This window comes from Terrapene carolina, unplaced genomic scaffold (genome assembly GCF_002925995.2).
Source record: "Terrapene carolina triunguis isolate 2854851 unplaced genomic scaffold, T_m_triunguis-2.0 Scaffold419, whole genome shotgun sequence".
Lineage (NCBI taxonomy): Eukaryota > Metazoa > Chordata > Testudines > Emydidae > Terrapene > Terrapene triunguis.
In genome coordinates, this window is record NW_020664770.1 from 433,690 (window position 1) to 450,272 (window position 16,583).

A 16,583-nucleotide genomic window follows, 5' to 3' on the forward strand; every position below is an offset into this window, starting at 1 on the left:
ATCACTATTCATATTGGAATCTGACCCATGAGTTCTATGAGAGAGACAAGAGACTGAAGGTGGGCGAGGTAATATCTTTTATTGGACCAACTTCTGTTGGTGAAAGAGACACGCTTTTGGGCTACACAGAGTTTTTCTTCAGGTCTGGGCTTCTATAGCAGACCCATAACGCTATCCGAACAGAACCTCTTTTACAATCCTTCAGCAAAAAGGTTTTGATCCAAACAGTTTCTGTTTTGTCCACAGTATCACTTTGTATTTCTTTACAGTTTACCATTTCATGGATGTACGATATCATCCCACCAACTTTGCCTTTATTGCTATTTCTCCTAAACAGCACACACCCTTCAATGCCTGTATTCCAGTCCTGAGTGCTATTACACTATGTTCCTATGATCCCTGTAATAGCTACTCTGATCTCCTGCACCAGTAATTCCAGTTCCTCCAATGTGGGGGAAGTTACCAGATTCAGAGGGCAGTAGCAAAAGATTGCAGAGGCAGAGCCTTCCAATACCAATATATTTTTTCCCCCGAGGCCAATGTGTGATTCAATCCAGAGTAACCCACAAGCTGTGCTGAGCAACTCATAGGAAGAGGCCCTATGAGTCCATATAATAGCCATCTCAGTGTCATTAGGCTCAGAGCCAACAGTTCCTACCAGGAACTAGCAGAGTGTATAAAGTGAGAGGGCTCATTGATGACTTGAGCTGCCAGCTGAAACATGGACAGGTTCTGTGAGTGAAACTTCTTGTCTTAGAACTTTTGCAGTGGGATGTGATGGGTTGCAATTCTGGGCACAGAAGGATGGGACAGTTTGCCCTTTTGGGCCCATCTTACTTTATCAGTTAGCTGATGATATTCAATTAGCTTTATTATTTCACATCTTTCTCTCCCTCTGGTTACCATCATTGTCTTTTTCTTTTTCTCCCTCTTTTACAGTTGATTTTCTCCCAGAATCCTTTACTCCTTTTTAACCGTGGAATTTGGCGAACACAACACCAATGGTGTATTTTTGTTTGTACTTGGCTTCAGCTACACATTAAGTTCAATTTTATTGTCCAATGCTCCGGTACAGAGAATGTGTTGGGGACAAATTAGGATTTCAGGAGATGGAGGAAGTTACTTGTGGGGCAGCTGTTTTAGATTTGATTCAGACTAATAGTGAGGAACTGGTTGAGAATCTGAAGGTGGAAATCTAAGTTAATTTTACAGCTGCTGGAAATGTATCATATGAAAAATAATTCATGGAAAATTTTTATTTCTATAAAAATCATTTTTAATGAAAAAATGAGAACTGAATTTATTTTTCAAAAACCAAAATATTTTGGAAACAGCAGAAAAACGATTATTTGTGGAGCTTCTTTTTTGTTTTTGTTTTTGTCACTTTTTGCTTGCTTTTTAGTCAATAAAACAGAAAATTTCAATGAGAATTTTTGGAAAAAATGAAATCTGTGCATTTAAAAAAAATCAAAGGAAAAATACCATTTTGTGTCCAGTATTAGTTCATTTTATTTCTGCACTGGGGAATTTTTATCTGCAAAGCCTTCACTTATGTTAGATGGAAGATTCTAGCAGTCACATGACTTTTTCTGTTACTCCTCCATAGTCCAAAATACTTGACTTCATGGCATGGAATTTGGATGGGACTGATGCCAAACCCACACTGCATGGATTTAGCTGGAGGGGCTGGTTAATGAGAGACTCACGGTGTATGGTTATGAGGGAGACTGGAGAGGAAGAACATGGGGAGACTGCGAGAGCTGCAATGTATTTAGTGTGCTGGTATCTTGTTCTTTGTCAAAATTCTGATTTGCCCCTCGCAATGTAGTAGAACTGAACATCCGATGCTTGCTGGAGATCAGGGCATTTATGAGGATTAGCTGCTTGAGGTTCACTTCAGATGAGCAAAATAATGTTGGTAGATTGGAGAAAGCAATTTGAAGAATTACTGAGCCATACATCAGCCCCCACAACTGGGTGGGGCTGAGCATGATTTGAAATAAATGTTAGGGGTTTTGGTTTGATCAAAGATTACTGCTGGATGCTCAGGGGGAAGTCATCACCATGATACAAATTTCTTTCCATCTTTGGGTGAGCATTCCCACTTGCCTGCAAATTAATTTCAAATCCATCAGTAAATCCCAAATGAATGTATCACATAAGTCCCAAGTACATTAAAGGTGGTTATAAGAAGCAATGGTCTTAAATTGCAGCAAGGGCTGTTTAGGTTGGATGTTAGGAAAAACTTCCTGTCAGAGTGGTTAAGCACTGGAATAAATTGCTCAGGGAGGTTGTGGAATCTCCATCATTGGAGATTTTTAAGAGCAGGTTAGACAAACACCTGTCAGGGATGGTCTAGATAATACTTAGTCCTGCCTTGAGTGCAGGCGACTGGACTAAAAGACCTCTTGGGGTCCCTTTCCAATCCTACATGTTTATGATTCCTCCAGGAGTTCCATGCAGTGCAGAGAGTTCCACACCCTTCTCAACACAGCTGTAGTTTTTAGGAACTGAACCAGGAGCATGGAACTCATGTGGTGTGTAGGACCTTTTCTGACCCAGGACGAATTCCACCCTAAATTGTTTTCATGACCCCAGATGAGCTTTGGAAGTGATTACCCTTGCTAACCTGTTGCTAGATCTACCCTCTGCAAATTAATCGCTGTTTGGCATGTAGCTCTATGGAAATTAACCTACAGAGAGTATTTCCTGTTCTGTAGTTTAATTGCAGAAACAGCAGGTATGGCAACTCCGATCTCCAGCCCACGCATCCCTTTGGAAATCTTAGCATATCACGTACAGAACATGCAAAAGATGTAGATAATTACAGAGGAAGAGCATAGTAATTATTGAGAGCATCAATGCCTTCAATTTACTCCTTCCTGGTTTCACCTATGAAAATGCATTACATAAACATATTTCTGGTTGCGGTGATCATAAACAATTTCTGATTTCAAAAGATGGGATGGGTATTGCACTCAGGTTACTTTCAGTGATTCTGAAATATATGGCGTTGGACTCAGATAGAGTTGGGAATTTAAAGGGCAGACAGTACTGGATTTTAGGGGAAAAATAGTGTCTTATTCTTCCAACACCAGGAAAAATTACACTTTGTACTTTTAAAATTATTTTTCATTTCTCCAGAAAGGTTCTTGGAATTTGGATTTCTCCCCTCAACCTACAAGGCTGTGTCTACACTACAGTTGCTACCATGTTGGGAACAAAGTTAGAATACATTTGTTCCCAGATCTGTTTGTACACAGGTCCATTTTGTACTGGAAATGGGACCTGAAATATGTCCCCTAACTTGGAACATAGGCCTCCATATCATTAGCGACTCAGTTTTTGAACTGAGTCAAAGCTTGGACTGAGTGTAGCTTGGTCGGGTGTGAGAAAAAGGAGATTTTGCATCCCTGATCTGGGGGCTCTCTGTCTGCCAGACCAGTCACTGGTACAAATTAAAGGAGGCTCAGAGATGCTCTACTTTGTCATAGAAATCATAGAACAGTAGGGCTGAAAGGGATCTCAAGAGGTCATCTAGTCCATCCTCCTGCTGAGGCAGGAACAAATAAACCTAGACCATCCCTGACAGGTGTTTGTCTAACTTGTTCTTAAAAACCTCCAATGACGGAGATTCCACATAGTTAACCTGTTCTGGTGTTTAACTATCCTTACAGTTACACATTTTCCCCAAATATCTAAGCTAAATCTCAGTTGCTACAAATTAAGCTAATTACTTCTTGTCCTTCCCTTGGTGGATATAGAGAACAATGGCTCATCATCCCCTTGATAACAATATTTTACATATTTGAAGATGGTTATCATGTCCCCCTTCAGCCTTCTGTTCTCTAGACTAAAGATGCCCAATTCCTTCAACCTTTCCTCTTAGCTAGTCAACCAGTGGAACTTCTTGCCAGAGGATGTTGTGAAGGCCAAGACTATAACTAGGTACGTTCATGGAGGATAGGTCCCATTAATGGCTCTTAGCTAGGATGGGCAGGGATGGTGTCCCTAGCCTCTATTTGCCAGGAGCTGGGAATGGGTGACAAGGGATGGATCACTTGATAATTACCTGTTCTGTTCATTCCCTCTGGGGCACCTGGCATTGGCCACTGTCGGAAGACAGGCTATGGGGCTAGATGGACCTTTGGTCTGACCCAGTCTGGCCATTCTTGTGTTCTTAGCTCATGTTTCCTAAACCTCTTATCATTGTTATTGCTCTTCTCTGGAGTGTAGTTCCTCATACTGGTCACCGTTGAGGCCACAGAGCCAAGTAGAGCAGAGGAGTTGCCTCCTGTGTCACACATACAACACTCAAGTTAATGACATTTGTCTTTTCACAACAGCAGCACATTCTTCTTTTTCCTTGCAACAGTCCCATCAAATAGGGTCAGCTCTCCGAGTCCTAGCCCTCTTGTCAGTTTATGCCATGTTTTTAATGCCAGCTGTCAGCTTGACACCAACCCTCCTCCTTTTTCAGCCAGGCTTGGGACCAGGTATGGTTGACTCATGCAATTTGTGATCCACTATTAACTCCCAGATCCTTTTCAGAAAGACTACTTCCTAGTCAATCATTTTGTGTTTGTGCATTTGATTTTTCCTTCCTAAGTGCAATGCTTTGCATTTGTCTTTGTTGAATTCTTGTTATTCATGTTGGACCAGTTCTCCAATTTATCAAAATAATTTTCAGTTTCCAATCCTGTCCTCCAAAGTGCTTGCAACCCCTTCCAGCTTGGTCCAAGTGCTTGCAACCCCCCAGCTTAGTGACACCTACAAATTTCATACCCACATGCTCTACTCCATCATCCAAACCTTTGATGAAAATATTACATAGTACCAGACCCAGGATAGACCTCTGTCGGATACCACTAGATACATCCTCCCAGACTGACATCAAACCATTGATAAACTACTCTTTGAATAGAGTTTTTTAACCAGTTGTGCACCCACCTTATATTCATTTCTCCTAAACCACATTTCACTAGTTTTCTTATGAGAATGTCACGTAGGACAGACTGTGTGAAAAACCTTACAAAAATCAAGCTATTTCATGCCATGTCTTGCAAGATATATTTATTTCAGCAGCCAGTGGCCCACAGGGGCAGTCAGAGATCTCTGGGATATAAAGTTAACCCCTTTTTTACCAGGCAATGCTACCTATGTTAGCATGGGAAGGAAGGGTGGTGTGGGTGCTGCTAAGGTTGCTCTGAACCATACAATAGAATTTAGATGGTGAAATTGATCTTTTAAAGCTCTAAGTGGAGTGGGAATTGATTCTGTGATGACCCACATGGTTCTCCATGTGACACTTCCATAGTTGTGCTCAACAGAAGAGACAGTGCCTTCACACTCAATGAGGGGAGAATCATGGAAAAAACAAAAATTTATTTTGTCTAATGGAAAGGAACAACATACCTGAGTTTTTGAATGACATAAAGCAGACTCTGGTTAGGTCACTCAATTCAGCTCATGAGGCCAAATCTTGAAGACCTCATTCAGAGTCACATTGTCCACTATACATGATTTTCTCCTGCATCATTCCCTCTGAGAATGGCCAGCCCCCAGATTGTTAGATCCCTGTGGTACACACAGATCTAAGTGTATCTGTGATGGTGGGGCCAGGAGCCTTAATGGTAGATTGTGGTTTGAATAGTCCATGTGATATTTTACAGTTTATAAGACAACTGTGAGGATCTGAGTATTCACTTTGCTGCTTTCAACTTATATGCTCATTGCATTTGATCATAATAAAACTCCTTGTTTGTTAATATATCTGAGCTCCACAGCTGAGACTCTTAGCCTCTCCCTACAGCTCAGATGGATCATATCAATGACATTACTGAGCTCTGTGGTCTAAGAGAATGAGTTTGCTTCACCATTTGTGTCATCTGTTTTCTTTCCATCTCTTTCTCTCTAGTACTCCTCCAGATCTTCCTCCTGGTGGTAGTCCCAAGTTTACAGATTCTCCCTGGCATAGAGACGAAGTGGGAAAAATGCTTCATTGACCCTGACTATGAAGAACTGGTGGCTATTGCCAAAAATGGACTGGAAAATGGGTGTCGTTCAAAGAAGGTGGTGATCGTTGGGGCAGGAATAAGTGGACTCACAGCTGCCAAACTGTTGAAAGATGCTGGTTGTAAGGTAATTCCATGGGTGGCATGTAATGGAGGCTGGGGGAGGCTAAGACTCCCCAAACCTCGCATCACTGGGGGGGAGGGCAGTGGTGGATTGCCACATGGGTCCACAGGGCCCATGCCCAGGGGCCCCCAACCAATTTAGGGCCACTGGAAAAATTTCCTCGACCACAACCCCGGGGCTGGAGAAGCTCTTGCTCCCCGCTGCAGCACAGAGCTTTTTTGGTCTCAGGGTCACAGTGGGGGGGAGGGTGCGGAAAGGAGCAAGTGGGTGTGGGCCCTCGGGGGGAAGATGCAGAGTGGGGGCAGTGCTGCAGGGAAAGGGGCACTCCCATCAGGGGCTGAGAACTTGACCCTGGCTGGGGCTGAGCTCTGAGCTGCTCCCCACCCCAGCCGGGGCTGTGGGTGGGAGGGACTGAGCTCTCAGCCCCCTGCCCTGGCCAGGGACACGGGGGGCTGAAAGCAGCGACTGGGGGTGTGGCCTCAACCAGAAAAGGTGGGGCAGGGAGTTAGCCTCCCCAAGAGGAAGCTTCACCCACTGCTCACGGGTAATTCTATTAACTGAGAGGAGCCAGAGACAGGCCAGGGAGTAAGTGCTCCCTTGAAACGGTCTTATTATTTCTTTTTCATAGAGTAGACAATGCTGAAGAATAAAACAAGGTGAACTTAAGTAAGCTAACTGTGAAAGGAAGGAAGCAAGAAAGCATAGTGCCGTATATTATTGCCATTTCCAGGGAAAAAAAGTTAATTAACTTAAAGTTAAGGTTGCCAGAATATTAATAACATTGTCATAAGAAAACTTAAATACCAAAAATGTTGCAGGTAAAAAAATCCCAATCCCTATATTTAATGGAAATGGTGATTAGTTAAGGGAATATTCTCAAAGGTTCATGTATTTCTAACAAAATTCTATACGCGTGAAAATTCATATTCACTATCTCATAACAACCTTAACTTTGCCCTTTGCTCTTTTTCTTTATTTTGTTTTTCCATCGAAGGTGCTACTCTCTTGGCTTGCCTGTGGGCCTTGAGAAAGACTGGAACCCATTATCCCTACCCATAGCCCATATATCCGCTACTTCCCCTCTCAGTATCACCCAAGAAATACAGCCCCCAGAGCTGCAAAAGTCAACAGAGATCGCTTGGGCACTTATATGAGAAGGGCTTAGTTGTTGCATTAAAGACTCTCTCATTGAAAACCTGTTTTCTGTAATACACGGGAAAGGATAATATCTTCCATATTAGAATCTGTTTCTTGAGAGCCCAATTCAGGAATATATCTCTATTCAGGAAGAATGCTTGAGTACATTCTTAACTTTAAGCACATCCTTCAGTCCCATGGAGTTCAGATTCATCTTAAGCACATGCTTACACGGGTTCCCAAATCAAGGATAGAGTGCGTCCATAAATTGTCCAAAATTACTTTTATAAAATAAGCATTTTCTTTGTGTGGTGACCGTTTGCAATAGAAATGACAGGGGATAAATCAGTTGTTATCATTCAAGAGAGAAATATACAGTAGAGGTTTTCAAACTCTTTGTATTTGTGACCCCTTTTGCACATCAAGACTCTGAGTGTGACCCCCCCTTATAAATTAAAAATGGGGGGTTAATTTAATTTAATGGGGCTCGGAGCTGTCAGCCCCACAGAGCTGACAGCTTGCAACCTCCATGTAACCACCTTGCGACCCCCTGAGGGGTCATGACCCCATGGGCAGCTGGTGACCTGGCCAGTGGGAGAGGCTAGCCCCCGGCCCCTTCCCTTCTGTCCAAGACCCTGCCCCTCCTTTTTTGCCCATCTCCCCAGCAGGAGCCCAGAGCACCCCCACCGCAGCCCTGGGGCGGCCAGGTGATGCGGCAGCAGCGCCCCCAGCCCCAAAGCACCGGACAGCGCAGTCTGAGCACCGGACAGCCAGCTCGGCCCCAGTGCCAGCCACCCCGAGTCCCCATGACAGGCCAGCAAGCCCCAGTCCCAGACAGCATGGGCTGGGGCAGAGCACTGGGAACTGCAGGAGGGGGACTGGAGGTGGAGGGTGGGCAGGGCCACACCAAGCTGTTTGGGGAGGCACAGCCTACCCCAGCCTATGATACCCGCTGCCCGTGCATGACCCCCAGTTTTAGAACCTCTGATACAGTCACCAGGTACCGGCAAGGGATTGAAAATCATAATCTGTATTTCGTCCCAGGTTCTCATTCTGGAAGCCAGTCACCGCTTGGGAGGACGCATCATGACCCACAGAGAACAAGATTGGTATGTGGAGTTGGGAGCCATGCGTTTGCCAGGACATCACAGGTAATATACTGTTAACCCTCCTCAGCCACTAATCTTGTTCAGAATAGGGGAAGCCCTATTTTTAAAACTTTGGTGATAATTCCTGGGGGGCGGGGGACCTCATTAAAGGCTCAAATTTGAATAGGCTAAAATGCCCCTTTACTCCATGACATCACGCTGTCAGTCTGTGTGCAGAGGGGAAAGAAATATCCATGGAGTTGTCACTTTTCCTGCATAGGTGGGCTGAGAGTAGGTGGGTACAAGTAGCTAAACCAGCCTAGAAGACACAGGGTTTAGGGCTGGACCAGATTAATTCCCCACCCCACCCCCGCAGCAAATGGGGAACTGGATATTAGAATCATAATTAGGTCCCAGGTATGTTCTTGGACTATGCAACTACACCACAACGGAGCGTTAAAGTGAAGTTACAACTGGGAGCATGTATCAGTGAATGAAGGACAAAACTCCACCTAGAACACTTCAGTCAGCAAAACAACAACAGTTTATAACCCAGGAAATCAACAGTTAAGGTTGAGCTTACAAACCCCCCCACATATTGGAAGGTTTGGACCTTATCATATAAAATACCAAGCTACCAATGCTCTGTCCCCATGGAGACCCCAGCCATCTTCCAGCCACGATTTCTTTCATACCTTCTTTGTAAAATGTGCTGTTTTTGTATTATGGATTTTTTCAAAGGGATTTCTGAATATTTATTAGTTGGAGCGAGTCAGGGTTTCAGACTGACCAGCTGGTGACCACATAGGTCCTCCAATTTTCTGGGTCCATGTTGCTTATTGAAAAAAATGGGACTCAGGATAAGTTTTATAATTAAACAGCAAAAAACTTAAGACAGCATTGAAGTTGCCCTGTGATTGCTCATGCCCTCCCAAAACATTGAGTTCCGCAAAACTCAAACCATCTAGAAACCAGAAAATACAGAGTCAAAGTAAATGCCCACAGAAACTTAACTTGGCCACTCTAAAACTGGCAATACTTACTGGGCAGTACCTGCATGCACGCCAGCTGCATTCACTGTGTTAGGTGTAGCTGTATCGTAATGGTGGAGGAATATGTTGGAGCAGGTTGGAAAAGTGGTGGTTGCGACCTGAGGAGGCCGAAGAATTTGTTTCAGGAGCATCATAGAGCTGTGGTTATGATATGAGGAGATCTGGTTCCGAATCCGCCCATGTGTATTATCAAAGGAAAGAGGTGTATATGTACCTTGAAGTTCCAGACCACTTTTAAATGTTTCAAAAGGTCAAGTAGCAGCTCCTGTCCCATGGGGCTGGCTGGGCTCACCTCCCTGCTCCAGACACTGCAACCTCTGGTGTCCCAGTGCCACTCAGGTTTGGCCCAGCTGTCATGACAACGGGAGTCTGGTTAGGCCAAATCTGAGTGAGTGATCCTGCAACCCCATGAGCCAGGTCACAACTCCACTCAGACAAACATGTTTTGACATTTCCGAATAGACATTGGCATTTTTCATTCCATTTTGGGGTGGAAATAATGTCAAAATCTGTTATTTTGACATTTCCCACAGGATAAAATGTACATTTGTCCAATCAGCTCTATATATGAGTCTACTACTACCTTCGGACAGCTCCATCTGGTTCTTTAGCTCAAGTACTAGTGGGCTTTGTTTTAAATCCACAGGTCCCTAAATTCAATCTGTGCATTTATACTAACTAGGAGCATTGTTAAAGATGCATCTATATCACCAGCCTGTTTTTGTTTGTTTGTTTGTTTGTTTGTTTGTTTGTTTGTTTCCTGTTAAGAATTTTAGGAAGGGGCAGCTTTTGCTATCATGTCTCTTGTAATAATCAAGGAAAAGTCTGATTTTACAATTAGTAGAAGTAATACTTGCTCATGGGTTATCCTGGAAGTCAATGGAACTGTTCAGGGAGCAGATAATGTTGGGAGAGATGGTCTAAATTTCTCAAACAAATAGTCGTTTTCATTGGGGAAAAAATGACATTTTTCCAAATGTAAACTGTTTTGTGAATTTTTAAATTTTTTTTAGTTTTGAGCAAAATTTTTCATTTCACTAAAATTTGTATTCACTAAAATTGTAAACATACTTACAATCATTACTGAAATGGTTACCAACGTGGTTCATTTTCTGCAAAACATGGTTTGCAGTAAATACATTTTTTGATATTTTGTATTAAAAAGCTTGTGAAAATGGGTCTGATGCAAATGATCCCAAACTGAAATAACTTCCGTATTTCAAAAGCTTTCACAATTAAAAAAAGTGACCAGCACTAGCTGCACGATTGACTTTTGGTAAAGTGTGGATCTGGAGTCATTACACACAAATTATTTCAGTTACATAGGTAGGAGTGTGGCATTTGTGTTAGCGGATCATATGCAAGCATATAACTTTCTTTCACATTTTTGAAATTTTCTCTTTTTTCCCCCCTTCCCTTTTTCTTTAGGCTTGTGCGTGAATTTATTAAAAAACTGAAAGTGAAACTGAACCCGTTCTATAATAGTAATGACAAGGGCTGGTATTTCGTTAACAACGTCAGGGCAAGAGCTGGAGAGGTAGAACGAAACCCTGATATCTTGCAATACCCCGTGCTTCCCACAGAAAGAGGAAAATCTGCCAGTGAGCTTTATAATCAGACACTGGATAAGGTATGTGTGATGTGGAAAGGATTCGTGAATGTTGGTATGTTCTCACTAAAGAGTTAACTTGGATTCTCGCTTGGGTGTTGGCCCTAAACCCCTAAAACTTAGTGGTCTTTTCAGCCCAGACTCACTGGCACATTGGAGCCTGGACTTTGCTTTCACTTGCACTAGTAACCCACCCACTGTGCAGTGAAGATGGAGGATAAAACCCTTGAGTGCTGATAGGCCTCCAGTGCCTTCCCACAATTCCCCCTGGGTGGCGGTGCTCAGGAGGACAAACAAGTTCCAGGGATGCAATATAAAGTGACTTTGCCTACTGCACCATAGAGAACCATGGAACGTGCCTCTGGAAGTCCTAGCGACACACATGGGTCAATGTAGCACCATAGAGGGGACAGTCCCTTGTCTTCGCAGTGTGGCAGCTCATGCCCGTGGTAGGCTAACCAGATGCCGATTTTTTTGGTTGTTGAAAATTTGAAGTTAACCACTGTTAGAGAACTGTTCATTTGAATAGGCGGCGGCTTCTCACTTCTGAGAGTTTCGCTAGTTTTCTTTGTTGATTTACACACACAAAATTGCTAAATTATAGTTGTATGCATGAGACTTAGGCTCTCAGGGTGTGTCTACACTGCAATAAAACACCAGTGTCTGCTGACTTGGGCTAATGGGGATATAAAATTGCAGTGTAGATTTTTGGGCTTGGGCTGGAGCCTGGGCTCTGGGAACACACTTACTTAATGTGTTCCCAGAGCCCAGGCTCCAGCCCAAGAGCGTATGTCTACACTGCAATTTTATAGCCCAGCAACCTGAACTCCGTGAGCCCGAGTCAACTGACACAGGCCAGTTGCCGGTGTTTTATTGCAGTGTAGACATACTCTTAAAGGACAGATTTTCAAAGGTATTTACCATCTAAAGAATGCAGAGAGGCACCTGGGGCTAGATTTACAAAGGGACATAGATGCCACCAGAGCGATAGACTGAGAATGACTCTATAGTCTAGTGCAGTGGTTCTCAACCAGGGGTATGTGGAGGGTGACCAGATGTCCCAATTTTATAGGGACAGTCCTGACATTTGGGGCTTTGTCTTATACAGGCGCCTATTACCCCCCACCCCCTGTCCCAATTTTTCACACTTGCTATCTGGTCACTCTAGGTACATGTACCCCTGGGGGAAAGCAAAGGTCTTCCAGAGGGTACATCAACTCATCTAGATATTTGCCTAGTTTTACAACAGGCTACATAAAAAGCACTAGTGAAGTCAGAACAAACTAAAATTTCATACAGACAATGACTTGTTTATACTGCTCTATGTACTGTACACTGAAATGTAAGTGCAATATTTATATTCCAATTGATTTATTTTATAATTATAGGGTAAAAATGAGAAAGTCAGCAATTGTTCAGTAATAGTGGCTGTGACACTTTTGTATTTTTAGGTCTGATTTTGTAAGCAAGCTGTTTTCAAGTGAGGTGAAACTTGAGGGTATGCAAGAGAAATCAGCCTCCTGCAAGGGGTACAGTCAGGGTTGCTGGGACAATTCGTATAGTGGGGGTGCTGAGAGCCATTGAACCAAACTGTAAACCCGGCCAGGGAGTGCAGCAGCACCCACAGAACCTATGGGTACAGTAGTCTGGAAAAGTTAAGAACCACTGGTCTAGTGGTTAGGACATTCATGTGGGAGACTCCGAATCCAATCCCCCTGCTCCACTGATTATTTATCCAAGCTGGGACAGCTTTAACAGGAGAGACTAAGGAAGGCCCCCATGAGGTGAGGTGGGAGACTCCTCCTTATCAGCTAGAAGGGGAACATGAACTGGTGGTCTCCCACATTGTGGAAATCCCCTAACCACTGGGGTAAAAGCTATGAGGGCTGTACTGTGCTGCTTGCTAGAAATGCTGTAGGTGGGAAGAGCTCACGGCTTAGAATCCAAAGCAGAGATAGGTGCTGAACTCCCTAAAATGGGGGGGAGGGGAAGGGCTTAAGACACAACACTTTCCTTGGTGTCTCCCATTGGCTGGCTTAGGTGGTTCCGTGTGCTGGCTTTTGTGGATTCTGTTCTTCAGCGCTTAGAGCACGCTATTCATTGTAGACAGCCTGAGCACATGACTCAGGCTTTGTGAATCCCAGCAGATTTCCAGGCAAAGAAAGTTAGGCATTGTGATGCTGAGTGCTGTAACTCCTAAGTCCCATTGTGAATCTAGCCCATAATATTCCATGAGATTTAGGCACTTAGGTGCTTTGGAAATCCATGTAGCTGCCTATCTGCATCTTTAGATGTCTAAATACCTTTGAAAATCTGCCCTTAAGTACCTAAGTCACTTCTGGAAATGGGAGTTAGGCCCTATATTCACTTTTGAAAATTTTACATTTAGTCTATTTATTTTTGTTGTTTAGAGTGTCTCAACGAAAGCAGTTCAGTCAGCTGGAGAATTGTAGGAGCAGAAAACAAGAGCACTGTTAAAAAGATTCTGTTAACAGCTCTTTCACCTGGGCAGTCATGTCATGTCCTGCCCCCTTGTGCCTATGCCCTAGAATATGGCCTATAAGTACATTGTCACATACAGGGAAAATAATAAACTTTAAAGGTAAAGCCATCAGCATGAAACAAACAACTGTTTTCTTGTTTGCTCCCCAGGTGACAACAAACTGCAGTGCTCTGAAAGAGAAATATGATTCCTTTTCCACAAAGGTAATTGAAGTTGGCATTCCAGTATCTTTAAATCTAAAGGTGCCGATTTTCTAAATCTTTCCTCACATTAGCCAATGGAACTCCTTGTGGGATAGATCTTGCCAGGTGTACACAGTCCATGGTAGGAGATAATGCATCAGAATCCTCCTAAAGATTTTGGCTGGGCAGAGTTCGCATGCTCACTTCATGAGTCTTCCTGGGACACCGCATACTTCCCCCTTGGGTCTTCCTGGCTCTGATTTGTGGCATGGGGAGGGCAGGGACATGGATCCATGTTATCTCTGTTTTTCCCTACCCAAAACTTCAACCCATAGAAAGTGAGCAGTCTCAGTGCTCCCATACTCCCAGTGTGTGTGTCATGAAGACACAACCCTATTCCAGTCCTGTGCAACCAACTTGGCATCTCTTCTTCCTATCCCAGCTCGCTGTGTGACATCCAGCTATGAATCTTCATCCACAGTTATTTCTATGAGATAACCTTCCTCTGTGGCCCTACCAATCATTATTTTTACCCCACAGGAGATTTTGGTCTGGACCGTAGTTCTTTAATCAAAGACAATGATATCTTAGTAGGGACACTTTGGGTGAAATCCTGGCCCCATTGAAGTCAATAGCAAAGCTCTGATTGACTTCACTCGGGTCAGGCTTTAACCCAGTGACTCAAAAGGGATGAGGAATTGGGTCTTGAATGTGAGCATCAGCCTTACTTCAATGGCTGGTAATGAGGAAGAAGACAAATCACACTGGAGGGTAGTGAATGGGTTTGACACCTCCCCTGCCTCATTGATATTGAATAATTCCTGTGTTCATTTGAAATGAAATATCCCTTTGACTGTCATTTCTCAATGGGGATATAATATGCATGCGCCTTCCACCGTCTCTGCTTTTCCCCACCCAGGAGTATTTGATTAAAGAAGGAAATTTAAGTAGAGGAGCCATTGACATGATTGGTGACGTGATGAATGAAGATGGTCTATTCCACATGTCATTTCTTTACTCTGTCATGGTCTTTTCCACCTTCTCTGAGAAGAGGTGAGTAGAAAAGCATATTTATTTACTTGCTTTGTATGTGGAAGCACAATGTGTCTATGGTTATTCAGTACATCCATCTGTCTGTCAACCTCCTACTATCTCATCCATTTGTCATCTCATCTAGCAGTACAGCTGGCTGCCTTCTCTGAAGTAGGCACTGATGGTCTGAATTGTCATAGAGGGTAGGTGCTCATTACTATAGATTTATAGCCACGAAAGGCCGGGGACACTTTCACTGGGGATGAGGTTGGCATTACTGAAAGTGTCCACAGCTACTAACTGAGTGAGTTCTGATGGGATGGCATTCAATAATTAACTCCATAGTGCGAGTATGTGTCAGGGGTATATTGGACCGTAGCTGTGTCGTATTTCAGGAAGCCCTTGATCAAATGATCCCAAATCATGGCTCACTAATTCCACCCAGCGCCTCCATGAGGCACACCTACTTCCAAGGCAATCTGAGAACCAGGGGGATTTTAGAGCGTTTAGAAGAAACAAGCTTTAAACTGAAAGCTGGCCTTAAGCTTAATTACCACAGACCTAGCATTCCACTCTAATAAAACAAGATAGAGTTGTACAGTCACTGGTGGCTAGATTCTCTCTCCTATTATGCAAGCTCTGCCTATTACTCTTGTGACATTCTCTCAGATAACTGTGGTCAGATGCTGTAACTGTTTGATTATCATCTTTTCCCCACCTTTCTTTCAGTTATGATGAGATCACGGGGGGATTCGATCAGCTTCCGCAGGCTTTCTACCAGGATATTCACAGGAGCGTTATATTTAACTCCCCGGTAGTGAAGATACTACAAGACAATGACCAAGTGAAAGTGTTTTACCGCAGACCACACACCTCATTCCCCTTATCTGTGACGGCCGACTATGTCCTTGTCACAGCAACGGCAAAAGCCACACGGCTCATTAAATTTTCTCCCCCTCTTTCTGCTAAGAAGACCCATGCCCTGCGCTCCATTCACTACGCAAGAGCCACTAAGATATTCTTGATCTGTTCTGAAAAATTTTGGCAGAAGGATGGAATCTATAACGGGAGGTCAATCACTGATCGCCCATCTAGAGTCATCTACTACCCCAGCCACAATTTCTCCAGTGGGGCAGGGGTGATCCTGGCTTCCTACACCTGGGTGGATGACGCTGAATTCTTCATTCCCCTCGATGACGAAAAGTGTGTTGATGTGGTGCTGGAGGACCTGGCAGAAATCCACCAGGTGCCCAAGAATTATATCCAGAAGGTCTGCAATAAACACGTAATCAAGAAATGGGGCCTGGACAAATATACGATGGGAGGATATGTTTCATTCACCCCGTACCAGTTTGTCGACTACTCCAAAGCTTTGTTTCAGAATGAAGGGAGGGTCCATTTTTCAGGAGAACACACCGCCCAGCCTCATGCCTGGATCGAAACTTCTATGAAATCTGCTGTGAGAGCAGCCAGGAACATACATGGTGCTATAAATGCATCGCCCTGGCGACAGCAGAAGAAGCTGAAAGAAAATGAATTGTAATTAATAGTAATAATAATTATAATAAGGGTGATTGGGGACGCATCAGCTACTGACTGGGGAATTAGAAATTGCACCGCAAATCACCAGGCATCACTAGATTGTGACTTTATGTGCAGCCCTGAAGTGGGGGTGCATAAGATTCCTGCACCAGGAATAGACTGCTACACTCATACTGCTGCACTGCCTCGGTCACTGTGCTCAGCCACCAAAGGGTGAAACCCAGGTTGTGCCCAGTCCCCTAACTCCCCCGTGCTCCAGAAAGGCAATTTGTGAGCAGATAGCCTCAGTTACTCCTAGGT

The 16,583-nt window shown here is 43.8% G+C and overlaps 1 protein-coding gene across 1 annotated transcript; it reads left to right on the plus strand.

Annotated features, from left to right (window-relative positions):
* Positions 1-721: 721 nt before the first annotated feature.
* LOC112116752 (L-amino-acid oxidase-like) lies at positions 722-16,284 on the plus strand. Its single transcript, XM_024214447.2, has 7 exons — positions 722-734; positions 5,918-6,141; positions 8,320-8,426; positions 10,844-11,045; positions 13,677-13,730; positions 14,629-14,762; positions 15,471-16,284. Exons 1-7 carry the CDS (start codon positions 722-724, stop codon positions 16,282-16,284), a joined length of 1,548 nt encoding a protein of 515 aa, XP_024070215.2.
* The last annotated feature ends 299 nt before the right edge of the window (positions 16,285-16,583 follow it).

Bases quoted from the DNA above. Each gene is read 5' to 3' on its own strand.
- LOC112116752 (XM_024214447.2), top strand. The intron at 6,142-8,319 runs GTAATTCCATGG...ATTTCGTCCCAG, and splicing joins TGAAAGATGCTGGTTGTAAG to GTTCTCATTCTGGAAGCCAG. The intron at 13,731-14,628 runs GTAATTGAAGTT...TTCCCCACCCAG, and splicing joins ATGATTCCTTTTCCACAAAG to GAGTATTTGATTAAAGAAGG.